The 24,591-nt window shown below is 35.2% G+C and overlaps 1 protein-coding gene and 1 pseudogene across 4 annotated transcripts in view; one reads left to right on the plus strand and one right to left on the minus strand.

The window, feature by feature from the left end:
• Positions 1-743: 743 nt before the first annotated feature.
• Positions 744-24,591, minus strand: part of LOC120338386 (uncharacterized) — a 36,438-nt gene continuing 12,590 nt past the window's right edge. For 3 of the 4 annotated variants that reach the window (XM_078116911.1, XM_078116913.1, XM_078116912.1), the window contains 13 exons: positions 23,848-23,946; positions 23,398-23,487; positions 21,664-21,774; positions 15,623-15,658; positions 13,842-15,260; positions 13,458-13,768; positions 12,748-12,912; positions 11,833-12,006; positions 9,059-9,223; positions 8,182-8,346; positions 5,504-5,668; positions 3,536-3,697; positions 744-1,987 (listed from right to left, as the gene is read on the minus strand). In XM_078116911.1, the coding sequence (XP_077973037.1) occupies positions 1,808-1,987; positions 3,536-3,697; positions 5,504-5,668; positions 8,182-8,346; positions 9,059-9,223; positions 11,833-12,006; positions 12,748-12,912; positions 13,458-13,768; positions 13,842-15,260; positions 15,623-15,658; positions 21,664-21,774; positions 23,398-23,487; positions 23,848-23,946 (3,242 nt within the window). In that variant the 3' untranslated portion in view covers positions 744-1,807. The remainder of the gene's footprint in view (positions 1,988-3,535; positions 3,698-5,503; positions 5,669-8,181; positions 8,347-9,058; positions 9,224-11,832; positions 12,007-12,747; positions 12,913-13,457; positions 13,769-13,841; positions 15,261-15,622; positions 15,659-21,663; positions 21,775-23,397; positions 23,488-23,847; positions 23,947-24,591) is intronic. The other variant, XM_039406372.2, reaches the window with a different exon arrangement.
• LOC144428196 (uncharacterized) lies at positions 15,912-18,323 on the plus strand (annotated as a pseudogene).

Consider the following 24,591-nt stretch of genomic DNA (forward strand, 5'->3'; position numbering starts at 1 on the left):
ATATTAATTCATGCGTAGCATATTGTCATTATGCGTGAAATTAGCAATGTGTTGGAGGATAGATGACCAACACTGCAGAACTTACAATATGTTATGTTCTCTTCGGTTGCCAACTACTTACAGCAAGGGTGTGCAACCTTTTTCAAAAGAGGGCCAGGTACAAGTAACTGGCTGAAGCCGCGGGCGGCACTTACCTAAAAAGGCTCTGGATACAAAATATCCAACTTACGAAGAATTTTCTCGTAAAAATATTGCTTCGGCAAACGTAAGATTATCTACACAACAAAATGAAGAAAACCAAAAACATGGGAAACGCGTGTAGTGATATTTGTTCATTTCAGGATAATTCAATGCCGTGCTTGAAGAAGGGATGTCCAACTCGAATATCATGACCGTCGAATATCGTTTCTCATAATTGGCGCATCGTTTCTCATGTTTGGCCGTCCACGTTATTATTCGAAAACATTTAAAACGTATTTCATTTCCACGCGGCTATAAATTATCTGCCATCTCACTGGCCGTTGTTTCCCGTGGGTACGTATAATGTGTTGCTAACGAAAGTCAGTGACGAGACGTAACAATTAAAACAAAATAAGAAAAATTTGAATTTCATGTGTGTTGTCACTCTGGTATATTACGTTCTCTCCCAGCTGTCAGCGCCGTCCTCCAACTCTCCGCGGTCTTCGTTTATCCTAGCCTAGTCGGCCAACTCCGAAAACAAACAAAGATAAAGTAAACGAAGACACCGTCCGTAGTTTTTATTCGTTATTTCTCAGTTCTTTCTTCTTTTCAGGCATTAATTTGAACCACAAAGTATTAAAATAATAAAAATGCATCCCATACAGCCTTAATATTTGGTGTCAAAATGACAAAGTGCTCTATAAAATTATTCCCAGGAATTGAATTCTAGGTTTCAATATTATGTTTAAAACATTGCTGCTCACCAAGCGATCATTTCAAACCAGAAAAAAAGTAATCACATTCCATTTTATCACTGAGTTTTACGAAAATTTAAAAAATACATAGTGATAATAACTAAAGTCGCCAAGAGTTTTATATAGTTTTAGGCCGCTGAAGATGAAGTTTATTTCTTAAATTCGTTTGACAGCACGAAAGTATGTTTTGAGGGAAAACATACATGCATGTTATTTGACACAAACTTCTACAAGGTTTCTAGAAGAGTTGGAAGTTACGTTCAGTAAGTCAGTAAAACATCAGACTTTCATCCAATGCACTCTTTATGACTTCCACCAGCCTCAATGGTTGTCGTGATGTATTCACTATTTAGGTTCCTTAAGTTTGAATCATCTGTTACAATCGTGTGTGAAAGAATTACTAGACTCCTTCTCTTCACAGGTTGGTTCATTTCACCTCTGGATGGTTTGGGCATTCTCAACCAAGCCCATGTATCTGGCACTGTTAAGGTATTAACATACATATTGCAGAATGGGACTTTGAAGTTTGTCATTTTACTGCGCCACTTCATCAACTTCAATCAATCAATTTTTTTCACTCTGAAAGGAACAAAACAACAACAAACGGACAGACAAAATGCAGAGAACCTGAGGACGGGCATAACTTAATGAAAAAGTTTAAAATGTACAAGTATGTGCCCGTCCAGCAAAAACAGTCAAAAGAACACAATAAAATAAAGACACGATGTAAAATCGAGCAATACCTTTAAATCAATTTTAAGATGTGAGACACTGATTAAAAGAAGATCATGGCAATACTTTATACAAACTAGGATTAAAAAAAACAAAACATTGTGGCTAATTCAATGACAGATTGGCACATTCACTGTATTTCAATCTATGAACTCAACCACAGTATCAGCGATCAATTCTTTGAATATTCTCAACTGATCTCCAGTAAAGGAACAATTGCACATCTTCAATGTTTCAACCCCGCATTGATAAACAATTTCACTGACTGTAGGTAACCATTCATATCTGACATTGTTCCAACTCAGATCTAAGAATTTGATCTGGAAATGAAAGTGGATTGAAATATGGTTTTTGAAAAGTTTGTCCTCATCACTGATTAGGCCATTGCTGAAGCTTTAAGTAAATGTGGTGATGTTTCTTTCACACAGGAGGGGTTAATTTTTTTTTTTAAAAAGTTCAAAGTCTACAGTCAGTGGTATCTGATAAGAGCCAGGCCCATGTGACTGCGCAATCTTATCGGACCGAGATAAACATGAAAATGTAATATATCCTAAGTGACAACAGAAATTAAAAAATGGTTTTGCTTGGATTTTATGAATTTGCGAACATAACAGCTACATTTGCAAATCAGTGATTGTTCAAACTCTCGTTATTTTGACATTAACCTAACCCACTGGGAAGATTATCAGTAATCTATTTATGTTTTCGCAAACCTGAATATATGAACTGAAACTGAGCGCATCCAAATTTTACTATAAAAATTGTCATTTTAGTAAGAAGGAGACGTGTCAATCCCGAGGGGTTAGGGCAAAAATGTCTTCAGTGCACAATTTGCAAAGAGTTAATTATACTTGGAATGTAGATGTGATTTAAACTTAAGATTATTAAATAGCGCTCCAAAAGTATGTGTACCAGTATGGAGATAACTAATTTTGTTTGCCTATTTTACATCAAGTTGAGTAAAGGGACTGAAATCTATGAGCAGGGAGTATATTCCATTGGCTAACAAGGCAGTCCCTATATGGCAGGGATAGCATTACAGTTACCAATGATATGATATGGGCTCCTGAGATAGAATACATTGGTTTTGCTGTAGAACAGGTTAATTAACCGGAGAATTCAAGAGTATCAAACTTACATGTTTGCGGCGAATGTGAGCTATTTTTGACCTAAAATACTTTAGAATACTGACATGACTAATATGTAATTGTCCAAAAAAGCAATAATGACAATATTAAAATTTGTCAACTGTAGCGTCAAAATGTGGCAACAAGACGGTAGTTTAAATATGACATTATCTATAAGTTTTTAATATGTTTTGTAATATTTCAATCACCGCCTTGTTGCCATATTTCAAAACTACTTTATTAATATGTTGGTCAAGTGTCCAATTTACAGTGTGAATACAATTTATCTGTGAAATTTAGATTTATTACTAGCTTGTATTGAGAAAGTTCAGTATTTTGATTCTGGTTATTTATTTTCCATATATATAAAAAATATGATTAAAAAATAGTAACCAACTTCTTTACAGCCTCCATAACATCAAAAGTTTGAGAACCTCTCGGTTATAGTGTTGCTACAAGTGATATTCCACCATATTTTGACGACAAAATAGTTTTATGTTTAGTAACAGTAAATTTTTTTTTCTCAATTTTTCTATACAGTTCGATCATACCAGTGTTCATTAAGAAAACTCTAAATCTGTTTGCTCAAACAAAGTCGAGTATGGGCCATTGATAAAGTTCAACATCAATGAATTTAATGTTTGATCCATCCTTGTCTATATATAATGCTTTCTCAATCCACGGAAAAAGCATTTTCAGTTTCTACTCCAATAAGACAAAATCAAATGATATGTTTCCTACCTTTGCATTGTGAGTGTTTTCCTTGAATGCTTTTATCCCTTCTGCTGTCAGATTGCAATAATTAGCCTGTAATACTCCCACCTGACATTGTGAAACAACTTTTCCAACTTCACCAAAATCCATTCCAAGGTTCTTGTTGTCACTGACATTTAGTTTATCCAACTAAAATAAATAGGATCAGTAAACCAATCATGGCAAATTTGATTCTGTCCAATTGTACTTTGATTCTGCCAAGCAAAGGGCAGCTCTGATAGCGAATCAGATGTACGTGGAGTCGGTTAAAGACCTCGCTTGTGCCATGCCAGTGATGGGGATACTGAATGATGCTGTCTATAGGGTCTCGTAATTATATATTTATTGCTTCTTTATCGTTAAATAACATATTCTATGTCTTTTCATGCATCTGATGAATTTATACAGTGGTAATGTTGCATCTTTTGTAAATTCAGTCACTTGTAAAAAAATATGCTCATAACCGGGATGATTATGTTCTTTTAAATCACTTATGATGCATATTGGTAATTTTTTGTTTCCGAAAGTGTTCTTTGTTCCCTGTATTGACGACTTTCCTCTCCCCAGGGATATATACGGTATGTTTAAAAAAAATCCTGAGAGGCCTAAGGATTATGCCTTTTAACAATGACCTCATAAATAATGTATTATAACATCATATTGTACACTTAACGTTCTTATAAAATATATTATGATATCATAAATAAATTTTCATATTGCACTAAATACAAAATTTTAGTCTCAGGTGAGATACCATGGTAATCATCCAAGTATATTAGATGGTGTAGATTTAATTTAAAAACACTTTAAGAACATCAAAGCTGTAATGAAACCCAAAGTCATAACACCCATTCCTAGTTGGGAGAGAGGCGGAGGGGCATTGCCCAGATACTTTAATGAATAAAACATTAATGATAAATAAACTTGTCATTCCATTTTTTTAAATAAACGTGTCTTCGATGAAAAAAAGATTTGAAATACCAAGAAACATACTAATTCTTAGATTATTTGTGGCTTAAATAAAATTGTATAGCTATGTATCAATGTTTTTTTTAGCTTTTTCAAAAAATAAAAACATTATTAATATAAAAACTATTCAAAAAATTAAATTAGCATATTTTTTGTTTAATGAGAGGGGGCAGAGTTTTTTTTTTAATTTGATGAATTAATTAATTCCTTCTATCTATTTAACATATTAAATTGGTAAATATTCGGGACAAAAAATATTAAACTAAATAAAAAATTAAATAAATATCAGTTTTATGAAATTTTAAACCGGTTTTATTATAGATTACAATTTAAAATTTATAACAAATTAAATAACAATTTTTTAGTTGAACATTGAATGTTAAAGCCCCTAAGCTGGAAGCCCCAAGGCTATTGCCTAGTTTGCCTAATGGTAAACTCGGCACTGCAGACAGTCAATGTAAGTAGGAACATTGTTAAATATTATTTGGCTAAATATTATTTGGTTCAAGAATTATTCATGGTCATGTATGGATAGTAGGTAAAGTCGACAAAATTTGGATCGGTTGAAAATTATCAGTCAATATTTTTAGAGTGTTTTATTCAATACTCTTCAGAAAGTCATCAATCCCAACCAATGTTGGCCAATCTACAATGTATTTGCTTGTAAATGCCTGTTCACAGAGGTTTGACAAACATTGCATCTATTGCTGGTTAATGACTCAATGGCAGGTTTCATGACATGGAAGTAGCGAGGTAACCACACTTTGTGGATTCACCTACAGAACCAGAGCAATAGCGGAAGGACTTATTAGAAGTTACAGCTAGATGAATCAACCAAAATAAACACTCTTTGCCCAGTTACGTGACTCAAGTCAGTCAGGGTTATGTTTGCTCCATGCTTGACTCTATATAATACTCTTTTAATCCACCAAAAATCATTTTTATTTTACCCCCCAAGAAGACAAAACCAAATGATTTGCTTCCTACCTTTCCATTGCGAGTGTTTTCCCTGAATGATTGTAATACTTCTGCTGTCAGATTGCAATATTGAGCCTCTAATGCCTTCACCTGACATTGTAAAACGACTTTTCCAACTTCACCAAAACCAGCAGTTCCAAGATTATAGGCATTACTGACATCTAGTTTATCCAACTGAAATAAATAAGATCTGTGAGCCAATCATGATAAACTTGCTCAAAAGGTGATATTTTGTCAGAGCCTAAATGCAGTACACAGGCAGTCAGGGTCGTTTTTAGATGTTGAGAGTGTCCTGTGATATGCCATTTGTGAGGCCCCTATTTACCAATGATATGTCATAATTTTAATCTAACGATCTTGTAAAATGTATTATGACATACCAAATACATTTTCAAATAGCGTGAAATACAAAATTTTAGTTGCAGACCAGATACGAACACTAGTCACCCAAGTAGATTAGATCAATATAAAAAAACTCCTAGAAATTCAATGAAACCCGAAATCATCACACCCACTTTTAGTTGTGAGAGGTGGTTGGGCATTGGCCAATTTTCTTTTTGGCTTTTTTTTTAATAAATTACTTAGCTTTAAATTGAGGCTTCATTACTGTAAAATCTGTTAAAATAATTTAAATAGGCATATTTTGTTTTTAATGCTAAAAAGACAGATTCTTTAAAAATTTCACAAATAGATTATTTAATTTTCTAACTTTCTAGGCCAGAGGTGTGCAACCTTAATTACAGTAGGGCCAGATACAAGTACCTGGGTGAAGCCGCGAGCCGCACCTTCATTTAAGATAGCCTTTTCTATTAGTTTCAGGCACAAAAAATTGTTTTTTCTTTTTGTTATAGATCTCACTACATTATTAAGGGTCCTTGCAGAAATGGCGAGTTAAAACGCATAAATTTCTAGAGAAAATTGCTATCCAAATATATTGTCTTTAAGCAAATTCATGGAGAAACACGTTTTTTTAACATCGTGTATTGAGCAACAGGATTTTGCTAGTTAGTTTTGCTAATATGACAGTGGCACTCAGGTACTGGTATGGATTGGAATTGCTCGACAATCCAGACTAACTAAACTGAAAACTTGTTTTGCGGGCACACCATTCAAAATTGGTACTTCTCCGCAGGCCGCACAATTTCTCCTTGCAGGCCGCATTTGGCCCGCGGGCCGCAGTTTGCACACACCTGTTCTAGGCGGTAAATAATTGGGACAAGAAATATTAGACTGGAAAAAAAATTTTAATAAATATCAGTTTTATGAAATTTTATTCTGGAGCAAGCCTTACAACTCAAAATTTATTAAATCACAATTTTTTAGTTGAAAATTGAATGTTGAGGCCCCTAAAGACTGGAAGCGCCAATGTTCGGCTAATGATAAATCCGGCACTGCAGACATCAATGGAAGTAGAAACATTGTTGAATATTATTTGGTTTTAGAATTATCTATGACCTCGTATCAATAGTAGGTAAAGTCTGTAGAATTTGGATTGGGGAAAATTGTTAGTCAGTCTTTTTGAAAGATATTTTTCAATACTGTTCAGAAAGTCATCAATCCACACCAATATTGGCCAATTTATGAGGAAGTATTTGCTTGTACAAGCCTTGTTCAGAGGGGTTTGACAAACATTCCATGAATTGCTAGTTAATGATGCAATGGCAGGTTTCGTGCCATGAAAGTAGTGAGGTTTTCTTTATAGTTGACTCTGACAGCATTTTGTGAATTCACCCACAGAAACAGATCCTCAGCAGAAGGACTCGTTAGAAGTTACAGCAATATGAATCCACCAGAATGAACACTCTTTTCTCAATTAGGTTCCTTAGACCAGGGGTGCACAACTCAAACGAGGACTTGTGCCAAATTTTTCAAATAAAATCTTGTCGCGTGCCACGCTAATCGTTGGTATTGTAAATTAACTCCCGTAAAACACACATCAAACAAATTTTCAATAATTATACCGAATTGATTGAAACAATTTAAATTCCTGAACAACGCTGATTTTGATATAAACGTGATGTTTGAATGTATAATATAAATAAAAAAATATTTCACAAAAACCTTTCACGTGCCACGTTTGAGCATATGGCGTGTCAAATTTTGGCATGCGTACCCCGTTTTGTGCACCCCTGCCTTAGAACATTGAAATATACAAAGCTACTATGTTTTGCAGAACCAAAAGTTTTCAAAGTTATCACAACCTGTGTGAGATTGTGGTCATGGGGTTTGAATCCGAGATATTATTGCTAAAATTATTTTTAGATAAAATGCTTATTTCGGTCTTAGCTCCAAACAAGATTCTGTGAAAGATATCACTGATACCTAACAATATGTAAGTACCGGTATCTACTATATTTTAGGAGTGGAATCGTTCTGGTTAGTATTGCGTAGTCAAAATATATTACTCTTGTGGTGTGGTCTGTGGTGGTTTACATGGGATATGTAACCTACTTGCAACATAGTTAAGTCACTGTGAGGCCATTGCGCCTATGCCCACTTTGGCAAGAATACTCAATTTCAATGTGCGATTGGTTTTGCTTTCACCGTGAAAAACTCTGAAAACTGATGAAGCACAATATTTAAAAAAGGCACTGTTCTGTTCATGCCAGATTTTCCATATAATACATTTATAAACCACCACCAATCATGCACTTTCAGTTTGCTTCCTAATGGGATTTGCTTTATACCTTCACACTGCAAGTATTTTCTCTGAATGCTTTCATTCCTTCTGCTGTCAAATTGCAATTCCGAGCTTCCAATGCCTTCACCTGACATTGCGAAACAACTTTTCCAGCTTCACCAAAACCATCGCTGCCAAGATCCTTGTTGCCACTGACATCAAGTTTATCCAACTGAAATAAATAGGGTCTGTGAATCAATCATAATGAACTTGATGATAAAGTAAGATTTTGTCATAGACTAAATGCAGGACAAGTATTGTCAAATATTATTTGGTTTGAGAATCATTCTCGAACATGTTTGAATGATGAGTTTGGACTGGGTGGGAATTAGCAGTCAGTAAATATTGAATGTTATTTTTTTCAATAATCTTCTTATATACATTCAGAAAGTCTTCATCCACATTAGTATCTGAAATGAAAGTAGTGATGTTTCTTTATCATGGTTGACTCCGACCACATTTTGCAGATTTACCTACAGAGGCAGATCCTATGCGAGGTGGTGGACATGGGGCTTGAACCATTCAACCACGTTGGTGTCTGTGCAGTAACCAAGTATTTCCAATGAAATATTTTTTTTCACATTGTTTATTAGCGCCGGCCACTCCAAACAAGGCCCTGACCCAGCAGAGACTGACATCAAACAAAATATAAGGAGCTTCTCATTTTAGAAGTAACGGAATCTTTTGATTTAGCATTGTCTACCCAATTTAACGCACTCTGGGTCGAGTGGGGGCATGGGATTCAAACTCGGGATATGTCACCTGCAATGCCAGCACAGTTAAGTCTAATGCCCTAACCGCTAGGACCTTGTATCATCATGAAAAAACTTGGAATCTGTTTATACAAAGTCAATTATGACAAAACCAAATGATTTGCTTCCTACCGTTGCATTTCGAGTGTTTTCCTTGAATGCTTTCATGCTTTCTGCTGTCAGATTGCAATACCGGGCCTCTAATGCCTTCACCTGATATTGCAAAACGACTAATCCAACATCGCCAAAACCAGCAGTGCCAAGATCCTTGTTGTTACTGACATCTAGTTTATCCAACTGAAATAAATAGGGTCAGTAAACCAATCATGAGGTGGGATTTTATCAGAGACTAAAAGCAGAAAACAGGAAGCCAGTGTAGTAGAAGTATGTAAATGTAAGAAGCTCCTCATTTTAGAAGGAATGATTGAAATTTATCATGATAATAAATAAGATCAGTTACCAATCATGATAAACTTGATTCTAAGGTTGGATTTTGTCAGAGTGTAAATGCAGGAAACAGGCAGTCAGTGTAAGTAGAAATATTGTTAAAAATTATTTGTTTTAATGTCTACAGAATTTGGATTGGTTGAAAATTAACAGTCAGCGATTTCTGACAGAATTTTTCAATAGTAATATGAAAATTCAGAATGTTTTAAATTCACATGAACATTGTATTTGCTTGTACAAGCCTTGTTCAGAGAGGTTAGGCAAACATCCCATAAATTGCTGGTTAATGAATCAATGGCAGGTTTAAGGACATGAAAGTAGTGAGATTCTCTTCATGGTCGACTCCGACCACATTTTGTAGATTCATCCAGAGAGATGGATAAATAATGAAAGAATTATCAAGAGATACAGCAAGATGAATCTACCAAAATGAACACTCTTTGCCCAATTGGGACATCGAACCAACGCCTAATTGGCAAGAATGATTAGATTTTGTCTAAATGTAGGTTTGATTTTGCTGTGTATGCATAAAGAATAAATCAAAAATAAGAAAGTCCGGTTCGGGAATGAAACTGACCGAAAACTTGGGTCAAACAATTATGTAATTTCCAATAATAATATAATCAGGAAACACAAGCAATATATTTCCATAACTTATGGGCATTTCTTTTTATATAGCAGAGCTAGACTTGAACCAAAAATATGATGTCTGGTGGGATCCTGAGATAGGACACATTAGTTTTGCTATAGAGCAGGCTAATTAAGATCAGCTACGATACACCAAAAAATTCAAGATTATAAAATTATTCTGATTGCAGTGAAGGTTGAAAAAATATCCAGATTTTGTCCTATAAGTGGTCGCCCATAGTTGAACTTTAAAGTGATTTTCAATCCTATTCTAATTATGGTAGGTTCATGTTTGACAAATGTTGACATTTAGGTTACCGTAGATTGAATTACAGTATATTTGACCTATTTTTTCACAGCGTTATCATACAGTTTTCATGCAAAAAAAAAACAGAATCCAAGATTCTTGTTTCCAAATCATATTAGACTTGATCATAAGACAGGATTTTGTCAAAGACTAAATGCAGAACACAGACAGTCAGGGTTTGAGGTTAACCAGGGCTCGGCAAACCACGGCCCGCGAGCCAGATCCACCCGCGGAACAATATAGTCCGGCCCGCGACGCTTCATTAAATTATATTAAAAAAAAACTGTATTGACGATTATATTCTTTACGTAACAGAATTTGTTTTGAGACACTGAATTATATTATAACCTAACAAGTATATAATTCACAATCATGCAAGGCCCCTCCTTATCAATCACATCAGAAAAATAGTTCATAAGGTGTATTAAACGCTCTTATAAAATGTAGGCCTATTATGATATTCTAAATAAGAATCACCAGAAATGCACTTTTATTTCCTGACTCACCCCCACCCCCAAAACAGTAAAATTTTGATGCAGGACATAGAGTAAAAACATTGTTAAATATTCCTTAGTTTGAGAATTATTTTTGACAATGTATGAACGGCAGGTAATGACTAAAGATTCAAGTTTCAAAGGGCCTCATACAAAATGTGGGCTTATTAATACCAAGATGTGACAGTTCATTAGCGCTATAAATGAGGCTTAAGAATTTACATGGGTGATGGGCAGGTCGAAAAAGTTTCTATATTTATCAATAAAAATTTAAATTTCAATCTGAGCAAGGCTTCAGATAAGCAATTGCAGGATTTTATTTTTACTTATACTAACACACATTTTGTATTAAGTGTTAAGTTTTTCCTATCAAGTGTCATATGTTTTCTCCCAGAGCAAGGTCGTGAACAAGCATAATATATTTACTGAAAGATAGCGATAGATATTATAGCAGAATAGCAAAAGTACCTTTTGCATATGTCATTTCTGAACCCCGCCTGTCATCTAAAAAATAGTCTCTAGGGTTTAACATAGACAAAATAAACTGACCAAAAGATGAAAGAGATGAAAGGCCACAATGGTGCTTGGTGCCAGTCATATTCATTCACATTTTCAAAATCTCGAGTCAAAATCGACCCTATTTCTACTACCGGTACATAATAATTCAATTATAATATAGATAATAATAAAATTTAGTATATTGGCAATATTCAAACTTCCAAATGTTTTGTTCAATGTCAATTAAATTTCTTATAACATTTAAACTATTAAACAGGCAAAATTTTCTATAAATTAAAAAATTATTGTCTCTCCCTGTCTGAAAAAGATGTAAGGATTTTAAAATATAAAACTAGTCAGGAAGACACCAATCCCGAATGAGTTATGTTCCACCACCAAGGTATGTTTTACTGTTTTTACAAGTCAAGTAGCCATTTATCCACATGTTACTTGTATGTTATAAATCTTTGACTCATAGAATCTCACTTTGATAAAAAATCAAGAATATAAATTCAGATTCTAAAATTTTAAACCTTTCCACAAGTTTTCCATTTGTTTAGTTCCTTCAGCTGCTTTGTAGTTAGATGTAACTCTTTGCATGAATCTGTCAGAAGATTCTTGACTTCACTCTGAGTTGCAACTTTAGCGATTGCAAGAAATAAATCCGATGTAATCTGGAAGTTGTTTCGAACATCAAGAGTGTGAATCTGTGTGATTTAGAAAAATGACACGACAAAAGAAAATTACACATGACGAGGCAAACGTAAAATAATTAATATTCAAGTAAAAAGTTCAGAATATGAATTAGGTAGGTTGGATGATCAAGTGTTTCCCAATGTATGGGTTGTGACCCAAACTTGGCAGCATCTATCTTAAGATTACGAAGTTACAATTAATTAATTGAGCTCTGATTTACGAGGCTGTACATATAATAAATAACTTGCTGCTTAGTAGTGACGATTGTTGCTAACTTTATGAAAAGTTCAACAACAGTTCAACTTTACATGTTTTATACTTCGAAGTAATTAAACTACGTAATGTCACATAACAATGATTTCTTTTGTATTAGATATTCCATTTTGAAGCTATATAAGCATTACTTGCTATTTATATTTGAGCATATTCTTGGGTCTCTTTCAGGAACCACTAGGTTAGATAGATCAACGTTCAATATCAATCTTTGAGTATTACATTGTAAAACCAACCAAAAGAAAACTACAAGCTTCAAAATGACTAGAAAAAAGGCTATTGCAAATTTTAAAAAACTTAAAATCATATCATCACATTTTGCCGGGTGGAACTAGATAACCAAATTTTTCGAATGCTTCACATAAATAGTGCTTCAAGCATCAACCTAACTTTATTGGTTACATAGCTTCAGGTTTATACTTCCAAAACTTAAAAATAGTCGTTTTTCAACCAGGCATGATATCTTGTGACAGACCAACCTTTAATCCTGTATTTCTTCCCAGTGCATCGATTTTCTCTTTGGTGAGTCCGCACATTTGAAGTTTGAGTTCCAATTCTCTTCCATCAATACTTGCCAAAGCAGAACCAAGATTATTGAAAGCTTCTTCATTCATTTGATTCCCACTGATATCCAACTTCGATACCTGTATAGATGAAATGGTGGAGTCAGCATAAAATTAAAAGTGGTGCTAGTAATTCATGACCAACATGAAATGTTTGCCGTAGAACAAGAAAACATTTGAATGCAGAGTTTCCTAATGCTAAGGGTAAGCGTATCATTAATTAAATAATTAAAAACAAATATACAAGGCTTGACGATGTGGAGCATTATTCAAAGCGCTAAGAATACACTTGACACAGCACGTCTGCGTGGGTTTGCAGGTATGAATCCAGTGGGAGATAATCATGTGTGAGAGGTTTGGTGGATATGTCACCACTGCTGCCTCCCCCATTGTGTCCAGGGATCTGAAGACAAAAATAACTGGCTAACTAATCCCATATCTGACTTGGACTAGTAACCGGACAAGAGGCTGTGGTTTGCCATATGATGAAGCGGTTTTATCGGCTTTCCATTATGCTGGATAAAAACATAAATCCTACCTTAATGCTTGGAAAACTTATATTTGCAATGTAAAAGGGTCACATTTTAATTTTGTAGCAACATTAGAAAAGACTGCAGTGCTCTTGCCTTCAATTCAGACCCTTTCAAATTTATCTCCAAGCATTTCATCAACTTTGCATTGAGGCCACATTTAACCAGACGAAACTGCTCAAGGTGACCACAACGTCGCATAACCGACGACATTGCATACATTCCTGCAGTAGTGAAAGACTCATTTTCGAAGTTGATTTTTTGCACATGCGACTGGATGAGTTCGGCATCATTGGCCTCATACAAGGCACCGAACAACTCCAACTTTTGATAGGCTTGCGTACATTGGCTTATCTTAGCCTTGAGGTTTTCTCTAAGTATTGCTTTTTTCTCTTTTCGATTGACCACTGTTAAAAAATCAGTAAATTCAATTAACATTCAATTGTATGATGTTGTAGCTCTACTTGGGCATATACTTACTAGTCGTAAGATCTTTAAGGAATTCAATTTTGATATCTTGATTAAAAATAATTCCACACAAGAAACACAGAACAACTGACCAGTGATCATCGTGAATCTCTTCAATGATAAATGATTGGAAAGTGGCAAGATCCATGTTGGCGATGTATAAACTGGACAAAATTTCTTGAAGGATTTGGTGACTGAAGAACATCAAATTGTCGCCTTCCATGAGATGTTGGCTTAGCATGTTATTTCCAGGCACTTTTAAGATAAGATCACGAACCTCATCTGAATGAAGGCCTACCCTTTCAAAATCATCAATAGTAAAAATTACTCTCTTTTCTTTTGTGCCTTTAAATGACATTTCCATTAACTTGCAAATATCCTGCCTCATGTTTGTTCGTTTCTGAGCGTGATCGGACCGCATAAAAATATGGAGTATTTGTATCATCACATCTGTCATCGCATCGGGTGAATTTGCAGGGTTGAACTTGTGAACTATTGCAATAAAAAACAAGAATAATGGTATGCTCGAAAACTGGATGAGCGATGGTGATTGAACAGTCAACTTATTCCAGGATTCTTCTCCTTTCTCACCCAAAACTGCAATGAATAACTTTTTGGTGTCCTCTTGATCTAGACCAGTGAGGGCAGTTATGAATGAAGGCCGTAATTCTGAAGGCAAGGAAGCTATTTTGTGTTCATGTGATGAAATCACAATTTTTGCACCAGGGAAAAGATTTCCTGTTAAAATATTGTATATAATTGTTGTTGTACTTGACTTGTCAAAGTAATTCATCTTGTTATGGTTTCCATGAAGATCCCACATTGCCTGATCTAAACCATCGAAGAAGAAAATACACTCAGAATCATGCTCAATAAGCCATTCGTATCCATCTTCTAACCCTAGCTTTGTGAACCCATGTGCAATTTTTCCAAAAAGCAAATCACAAGGGCTTATTGCTTCTTCTGGTCTTGCAGCATAGGAAACAGGCATATCTTTGAAACCGAAGTGATGAACAAATTTAAATTTACATTTTTCTTTGCTGAATGTTCCTTTTGCTTTCCTAGCTTCCTTCACCAAGTCATTAGCAACAACAACTCTTCGAGACATTCGTTTCATAATTGTCGTTTTGCCACTCCCAGCCTGCCCCGTAATTGCAATGTACTTACAGCTTCCATTACTGAGCTGTTGAACCAATTCGTTCATAGTTGTCACCTCCCCAATTTCTTCAGATCGCTCTGTTACAGCAAATTCTTTTTCTTTCTTGTACTCTGCTGCCATTTGGCCCTCATAGAAGTATGAAACTTTCTTTAATTTAGGATGAACCTCGAAATCAGGCTCATTGAGCTTTTTGTAATTTTCTGCAACTTTGACTTCAGTTTCTTTCCATGACCTCTTGTTGAAATAATCAATGAACTTTCTCACACGCCGACCTGAAGATTTTATGATTTTCATTGCTCATTATTTATGGTAGCAATAAATTTCTGGATAGATGTAGATTGAATAACTACATATTGTAGCAGTGTAGATCATCCAATGGTATGTAATATTGCGAATTTTCCATTTCAATCAATTGTTCTAATAAAAGTGTCTTTATTATCTGAGGAAGTGTGTTTGTGCATACAACTCTGGCCAAATAGGTATCGCTCCCTTATTATCAGATTTGAATGTAGTTACAATAAGTTTGGTACAAACAGACCTTCATTTCGAGACTTTATCATTTCAAAGGTATATAACTTGGAAACAGATGTAGAATATTATATCAATGCAAATGTGAATGAATGCTAACACTTACCTTTATGAATTTTGCGAGAGACTTTACCGAGAATCCCTAAAGAGAAATGAAAAAAATGATTTTTACATCTTTATATAAACTGATAATAGCATATTAATTAGAAAACATCAAATTTTCATATTTACAATTATTACACTGGCCAACACATTTTTTGGTTCCAAAGGTTTCTAAGTTGATGTAGATTAATTTTGGGGTGCTGAGTCCAAAAATCATACTAGTTTTTTTTCATCAGGTAAAATTGTTGAAATATTTGCTATTTTATACCTTTTTTACCTTAAAATTAGGGGTATTTCTATATGCATTTTAGTGTTATAATTACAAGTGTAGGTTTTTATTGTGATGTCTGCCAAACGATTATGACATCACACACCTTATATTAAAAGTCAAATTTGCCATATAAAGAGGTATGTAGTTTATAAGAAGCGGACACTCAGTAGCAAAGAAGCCTGCCGATTGCGGCATATTTTGTTAAGTCAGACAGGAAATGAATAAGCTGCGTTGTTTTGCTTGAGTTGCAGATTTTTTAAGCAAAAATTAAGCATGGCTTCTCTTAGTCAGCATTATTTAAACAATCCAAATGCATTTTGCTATATTTGCGGAGAATATACATTGCAATTCAACAGGAAAGGATTCAGTAAATTTGTGAAGTGTGCTTATTTTGCTTACTTCAAAGTAATGCTGGGTGATCAAGATAAGGTATGAGCACCCCATATTGTATGTAAGCAATGTGTTGAACATCTTCGACAATGGACAAAAAAAGATGGAAAGTCACTCCATGGGGCACTCTACATCACTCTAGGGCAGCGTTTCCCAAACTTCGAAGTGTCCGTGGAAAAGGATTCAAAAAGTCGTCTTAAATAGTCGCCATGGATATCTATGGCAGGGCTTCCCAAACTAGGGGCTGCTAAACGAATTTTATGGGCCGCAAAGAGAACACCAATTTTACGAAACATCAAAATCGCATATTTCCAACTGTTTACCATTATTATCGATGACAAGGGTCGCGACATTTTTAATATATATATATATATTAAAAGGGATCGCGAGCTCAAAAGTTTGAGAAGCCCTGATCCATGGAACGTGAAGTTGTCGCCCAACTGATCGTTCAATATCGCGTCACCATCGGCTTAAATCGTACTAACTGGAGTAGGATAGTGGCATTTTCGATAACTGTCGGCCTAGCTTTTTGACTGTTAAGTTCATTATCAAGTTTACAGCTATCATTTTGGTTTTGCTATGAGCAAACGAGTAGACCGAAAGTATAAAGGCAAAGGGTCAACTCTTCTTCCTCCATCTTTGCCTGGTTTTATCTGAAAAATTACTCATTTTCGCTAAACTTTATTAAGTAGATAAATGCAGCGAAATTGCAGCAAGTACTTCTATCTCCATTAGACGTAACATTAGAGGCAAACACTACGTAATGAAGAGTAAACGACATAGAATGGTAAAATGAATTTATTAATTCATATACACACCATTTACATTAAGAAACAATAAAACATTAATAATAAATGTAACATGTAAAATATTCAATCATATTAAAGTATTATAACACAATTCTGTTAGTTTTTGCCGCGCATTTGACAACTTTTTCTTTATCAATTTTACCCTTTTATTTTTTGGTGTTCCGCGAGGCGAGATAAAAAGTGGAAGTGTTCCGTGGCCGAAAAAGTTTGGGAAACGCTGGTCTAGGGGAACCGGAAAGTCATTTTGATGACTGCTACTTTTGTGCAGTAAACACTAAGGGAATCAATAGGAAGAACAGGAAATCATTGGTTTATCCAAACCTTGAGTATGCCATTAGGCCTATTCCACACTGCAATGAAATTCCTGTTCCAGTGTTTGAAGGCTTGCCTGAATTGGAATTGCCTGGCTGTGAAGAAGACTTAACCTCCGTTTAGTCCAGTGATAGTAGTGAGGGCACTGTTTCAGATATCATATTAAAATTGTTAATTTCTGGGTCGGTATGGTAATTTTCAAACCCCCAAATGTTGGATGCATGTCTGCATCGCTGTGTAGCGTTATTCAGCTATTGGCTCTGACATTGTTTATGACATAACAATGCAATTGATCTGTTCATTTCTCGCAACGACTTGTCTCTTTCGGGAGTGCATCTGAAGACTGATAAAAAAATAGAACACTATCAGAGTGGAATTCCCTCCAAACTCTTTGGAACCGTAAAATGTAAAATAATTTGCTGCATCATCCTAAACGTTTTTGGTAATTCATATGCATGTTTTCGTAGTCTAATTTCATAAAATCGAGTGCGATAAAGAATCTCTGAAAGAAGTGCTGCATAAGTAAAGCACAAAACTACACCAACACCAACAGAAGCTTGTAAGATTTCAGAAGTTTCTTATAGATACAAACATTGATTAAATATCTGTGACCCACTCTCTTCTGTTCTGCGATAAAAATACAATTTTTGACCCATTCATTGAAAAAGGTTCGCCATCCCTGCTGTAGTATATTGCAACAACGTTGCCAGCCTGCTGCGAAAGCTTGGTGTACAACAGTATGATCCTCAAGATTGGGGCCTTTTTATAGACAGTTCCAAAAGAAGGTTAAAATGTGTTCTTCTTCACAATGGAAACTTATTTGGATCAGTTCCTCTAGGTCATTTAACAACCCTCAAAGAAAAATATGATGAAATCAAATTTGCACTGTAAAAATTCCATACAGACAGCACCAATGGATTATATGTGTCGATTTGAAAATGGTTGGATTTCTCCTTGGGCTACAAGGTGGCTACACAAAATTTTCTTGCTTCTTGTGTTTGTGGGACAGCAGGGCAGGAACAGAGCAGGGATAAAAAAAAAATGGCCTGTGCGCAGTGAGTTGATTCCTGGTTCTCTCAATGTTTTGGCTCCTTCTTTGGTCGACTGTTCAAAAATTGTATTTCCTCCTCTTCACATAAAGCTTGGCATCATGAAACAGTTTGTGAAGGCTCTTGAGAAAGATGGCGACTGTTTCAAATATATTTGCAGGAAATTTCCAGGTCTGACCACAGAAAAATTAGGAGCTGGAATTTTTGATGGACCCCAGATTCGAAAGTTAATGAATGACGCAACTTTCTGTAATTTTAAGAATCCAACAGAATTAAGTGCTTGGACGGCATTTACAAATGTGTTAAAATTCTTTTTTGGAAAAACAAAGGCGCCCAACTACAAAGAGCTTGCTGAAACACTACTTACAAGTCTCCGCCAACTCCGGGTGCAAATATGAGCATCAAGTTACATTTTTTGCACAGCCCGTTTTCCAGAAAATCTAAGTGATGTGAGCGATGAGCAAGGGGAGCGCTTCCATCAAGATATCAGCGACATAAAAGTTCGCTATCAAGGTCGTTGGGATTCCACCATGCTTGCAGACTACTGTTGCAGCCCGATGATGCCGAGGCCTTCCATTCTAGAAAATCAGTAAAACGTCAACTTATAGCTGATGACATCTATTAATTAGCATTTATTACAACTTCCATCTTTAATTGTGAATATTTTGATGAGATTCCATGAATATGTTCAATAAAATTACAACATGTTTCTTCAATCTGCATATCTTTATTGTAGCTATCGGCATCCTGCAGAGCGGGATTATACCACAGAAGAAAAAGTAACCTGATAGAGAAAAAGTAACAGCATTTCTGGAATCAGCGCCCTCAAATTTGCTAAAAATGTTTAAAACATCTTAGGCACCATGAAAAAATTTTTTTTTGTTGGCCAGTGTTATAGCTTGAAAAAAAAAACGGATCTGATTAATTCAATCATATTGGTGTTGTTATCATTATCTGATGTATTTCATTTGTTTGCTAAATTGTAGAAGCTTGATAGAGTAGTATCCACGGCACTTTTACTATTGTTTTAAACAAGATGCGATGTTTTAAACAAGCATGCACTCATGAAGAAAGAGCAAAATAACTCACTCAGGATGGGAGCACACACAAATTTGATCAGTAGTGCGACAGGGTTATACAACTCAGGCTTTCATTAGATATCAATCCACACGCAACTAAAATTCTTCAAAACAAAACTTTTTGCATATAAGTTCTGATAACTAATGAATGAAGAATCAGCCAGATAGTTAGATAAAGAGAGTTTGCTATGATAGAAGTCTGATCATGTAGTTCCATTTGCATCCAGGCATAAATTGCCAAGAGTTTCTTCCAAGCATTGACTTGAATTTCTGAATATTCTTGCCTTTATGTGAATATCATAGTGTTCTGTTTTCACCAAGATCATCACTTCATTTGGACACACACGAATTGTTTTCACCTCCATTAAATACATGACTGACACGGTTCCACTCTTTTCTAAAAAAATAGGTGGCCAGGAGGCAACCAAACTTACTAGGCATCTCATCATAGTCTCTCAATCTAAGTTCAACATATTGTCGATTCGGCAAAGATCAAGTCAATCAGCATTTAATAATTTCTGACTTCTTAACAATGTATGGCTTCGAATGCTAAAATCTTTTCTCTACCCTATCGTGGTGGACTCTTAACGCCTGTTTTAAGACCTTTTGCAATCGGATAACAGAAACAATTTTTGAAATCCCAATTTAGTGTGATATGAATTAATTGAAACTGAATATTAGCAGACATAGCCTGATTACTGCAACTAACCTAAAACACTGCCAAAAATGATGATTGAGCTTGAAGATTAAGTTCGTTAAGTATAAACAAACTGCAACTGTACAAATATGAAATATGTTTACAAGCAAGATGAGGTTCCGGCAAAATAAAATTTTCTAGATATCAAGCCAAAATTCAAATAAATTTCCTTTAAGCTTGATGCACTTTGAATAACATTGACTTGGCTTCGCATGTTTGAATGTCATGGGGCATAAGATTTTGTTTGCTCTCCTGATTTCATAATTAGTTTTTATTTATTTGTTTATATCAATCATTTAATTGTTATGCTGATTATGGAGTCGAAATAAACTTGTACTTATACTAAATATTGCAATAATGCAGAGCTGCTTGCATACCACTTGAAAATTTCCACTAGTGGTATGTGTACCACTAGTTGAGAACCACTGTTCTATAGGAACACTGGAACTGAAACAGTTGCACTCTCGGAGAATTCACAACAACGTAAGGCAGGGGTGTGCAACCTTTTTCGCAGGCGGGCCAAATATCAATACTCTGGTGAAACCGCGGGCCTACATTTAACTCAGGCTTTCTATTAGTTGCAGGCACAAAATGGTGTCTTTTTGTTATTGATCTCATGTCATCATTAGGGATCTGTAATTCAAATATATTGTCACACCCAATTTAAACGAAATCAGTGAGAAATTTGCTGCTGGATTCTTTTCCCAACTACTTTTATCCAAATTTGCCTAAATGGAAGTGCTAGCTATTCGATATGACGCCCATTTTAGAAAAAAATATGTTACCGAAAAGTGCCATATTTGGAACCATGACTTTTTTCAAATGTGGAAAGTTATCTTGGTTAAGATGTTTTCAGTAAAATACGCCAATATGTTTAGATTTAGACAAAATCAACTGATAGGCTGGAACCAAAACTCATTTAGCTTTTAAATCTTTCAATAATAATTTTTTCTAAACTGCTCTCCAGTTGCCTTCGCGGGCCGCCCAATTTTACCTTGCGGGCCGCATTTGGCTCGCGAGCCGCACTTTGCACACCCCTGATGTAAGGCATTTAAAAAGTGTCATTGCTTGCCAATTATCTTACTGTATAGTGAGTTATAAATATCTTAGTTACCACACAGAATTACATCATTTTGAATGTGAAGTGTGATAAGATGGCTGTGAAACGACAATGTTATTTGTTGAGCTTTATATGGTAACCGACACTCTTGAAAGTCGTTGCGTCTTATAGCGATTGCGTCAAATACCCTGGTGTGCCTCATCGTCTGTGAAATATGGTACGTTCATTTCAGGTAATAATTTTTTCCTTCTAATGATCATTTTTATGACCCCTGTCATGTGCTTAGCATTAGCATTGTGACATATACCGGTACATCTGTACCAGAAGTATAAGTCAACTGAATATTTTGAATAAAATTCAATAATATTTATGATATACCTGATGGTGTGGGATCAACTTTATATACAGGGTCGGCAGCTGTATTTGGTTGAGCACCTGCTTCAGTCGGCCTTTGCTGTGTGGGTGATGACAGACTTGAAGATGGTTGGTCTAAATGCAATGGGTGAGAGTTTAATACAAGCTACGTTGGATTTACCACTCATCTGGTATATATCAATACTGTTCCGAGCGCCCTGGCTTAAAAAAAGGGCCTTTCAATAATATTATTCAAGCAACAAGAACAAGCATCCGGCAACAAATAATTGGCTAACTAATTCTATACCAGTCAGGCCGTCATGGAGTGGTAAACAAAAGAGAGGCCATGGTAGGTCATATGATTGAGCAGTTTTATCTGCTTTCCAAAATCCTATCCTAATTGACTCCTGACTTCATGATAGTGTGACGTCCCAACAAACTAAATGACGCAATGAGCCAAAATTCCGGGTAATACTAATTATATCTTCTTTTATCCTGCCAATGCTATATATTATAAAAATATTGTCCAGACACAAATGGCCTAGTTTACGGTAACTAACAAGTACAGTAATCTTCAAAAATCCATCAATGAGGTATGAAAATGACCAGAAACATTTAATGAAACATGGGCTAAGAACAAAGATAAGCCAAGACGCTTGATCGTTTTCATCACAAATCCAAACAAATCAACGCCTCTACTTGTACCCTAAATAGGGACAATGGCTGCGAGCTCTTTGGTAATTTCAAATTCATCATCAACTCCCCGCAAGAAGATGGCCAACTGAGCAGTAACCTTGGGGTCAGTGCTTTTGTGAAGCGCCAATGAATACGATGAAAATTTCCCTGTGTTTGCAATTAAAGTTTCTGCTATAGAGATCCCAGGCTCTTCAACGCGACGAGTTTTGGTCTGTCTGTTTTGACAGGCTATTTTTGCAGACACCTCTTTTATTTTCAGACTGAATGGCTCCGATTGTTTTGCGATAACGTCATATAGACTAGTAAAAGACCAAGTGTGTAAGCAATTATGGCACCATTATGTATCGATATCTCCTCCCAGTTGGTTTCGATTCAAAATGGCACTCATGGCTCTTTTGAAAGGGATGGCAGGGCGCATTTCAGGAAATGAACAAATCGTTTGTATCACATCTTTGTATATATACTACATCACTCAAAAAATAATTTTACTCAATTTTTCTATTCAATCCTGAAAAATACAACGCGGGCCACTCAAAATGCTGTTGTGACGACGCTGTTCTAGAGGAAGCCTAGGGAAGTAGCGCCACCTGGGACGCACCTGACCAGTGGCAAAGTTTTTATCCAGGATACACTGATATTATTAAAAGTAGAATTTGTAATATGCTTTGTTTCATTTAAAGTGTAATAAAATACCATGAAAACATAAAAAGTAGGTTAACTTTAGTCACTGCGTTTTGAATTTGCAATGTGGCCCATAGAAAAAATAACTGCTCAGCCATGTTTTCTAAAGAGCAATATTGCCATGAAACCAAGGAAGCTAGAACCAGTTTTTAAAAATATATGCATCACTTACAACATAAGAGCGGAAATACCGGAGTGGAAACCAGAAATAGGTGAAAAGCCATTTCTCTATATTAATAATCATAATTTACTCGCTTTTGAATCTATCAGTTTTTGATTGATTAAATGTACTTTTCAGTGCATTTAATTTCGAACTGAAACTGTGGTGAACATGGATTTGTAGGGTCAATAAATTGTGGAAAAAGAGAATAAATTTGTTACCATGAGCTTGGAAAATGTTGACAACTTTGTTAACAACTAATTTTTCAACCTTCTTCACATACGCTTCCTTTGGACTGGTGATGACTGTTTCTGCAACAAAAAAAAAGTTGTTACAAAAAATTACCGTAAATAAATTGAAAGACTGAAGAATATTGAGAGGATACACTTGCCATTGAAGCCCTGGGAAACTTGACAAGTTCAAATGTTGAAAAAATGTTTGGAAAAAAATGTTTGGACTCCTCAGCGCAAATGAATCTGCTGTTTATCTATTGAGTAAAATCTTCATCATCCATATTCATGCACTTAAAAGGGTCAACTAGCTATTTTCAAATTATTGGTTATTTTAGATTACTATTCTTTTCATAAACATTTTTTACGCACAAAAAAATATTTTATTCTTAGTTATCTTCAAAATATGTACAACATTTAATACTGTGGAATCCAACCTACCATCAATGTTTGATACATTTTGCACGACCTTCTCAGCATGGACTTCACGAATCTGATCAGCTCGAACTTCTTTAATCTGAGAGTCGCTTATATTTGTCTCTGTAAGAAAGAAATAATTTGCAAATGTGAAATATTCGATTTTCAAATCTGGCATTATTGCAAGAATCAAAATTGTGCTATTTTCACATTCCGATTGGGTTGAATATGAAGGTTCCAACATGGTTTTGGTTGAAAGAAAGCTCTCAAACAAATGGTAGGAGTTGAGAATACACAATTCTTTACTCTTACGATACCATATCAGTGACAGAAGCAAAATGTTTAATATTATTAGTTAATATTATAAATTGATGCCTTGAAACAAGCATTTAATAGAAACTCAGCTTTGGGTACCAAACCACAATAACTGTTATGTTCATTCAACTTATGTACATATACAGAAATATGTCACACAATAAAAACAAAAATTTCATGTGAAAGACTTAGGGGCAACTATAAGCAAGGTTTTATGCAAGTACAGAAGAAACTCTACCTACAAAAGGTTCTCAATACAAAAAATTCAACTTACGAAAATTCTTTTCATAGAAATATTGCTTCAACTAATGTGAGATTTTCTGCATACAAAAGGCCGAAAAATTATAAAACATGTGTAGTGATATTTGCCTATTGTAGGTATAGAGTTTCTACTGTACTTGTATGCAAAAATTTACTATTTTAATTGGATGAACAGGAATCTTTGGTTTATAG

The sequence above is a fragment of the Styela clava genome, chromosome 10, assembly GCF_964204865.1.
Source record: "Styela clava chromosome 10, kaStyClav1.hap1.2, whole genome shotgun sequence".
Taxonomy (NCBI): Eukaryota; Metazoa; Chordata; class Ascidiacea; order Stolidobranchia; family Styelidae; genus Styela; species Styela clava.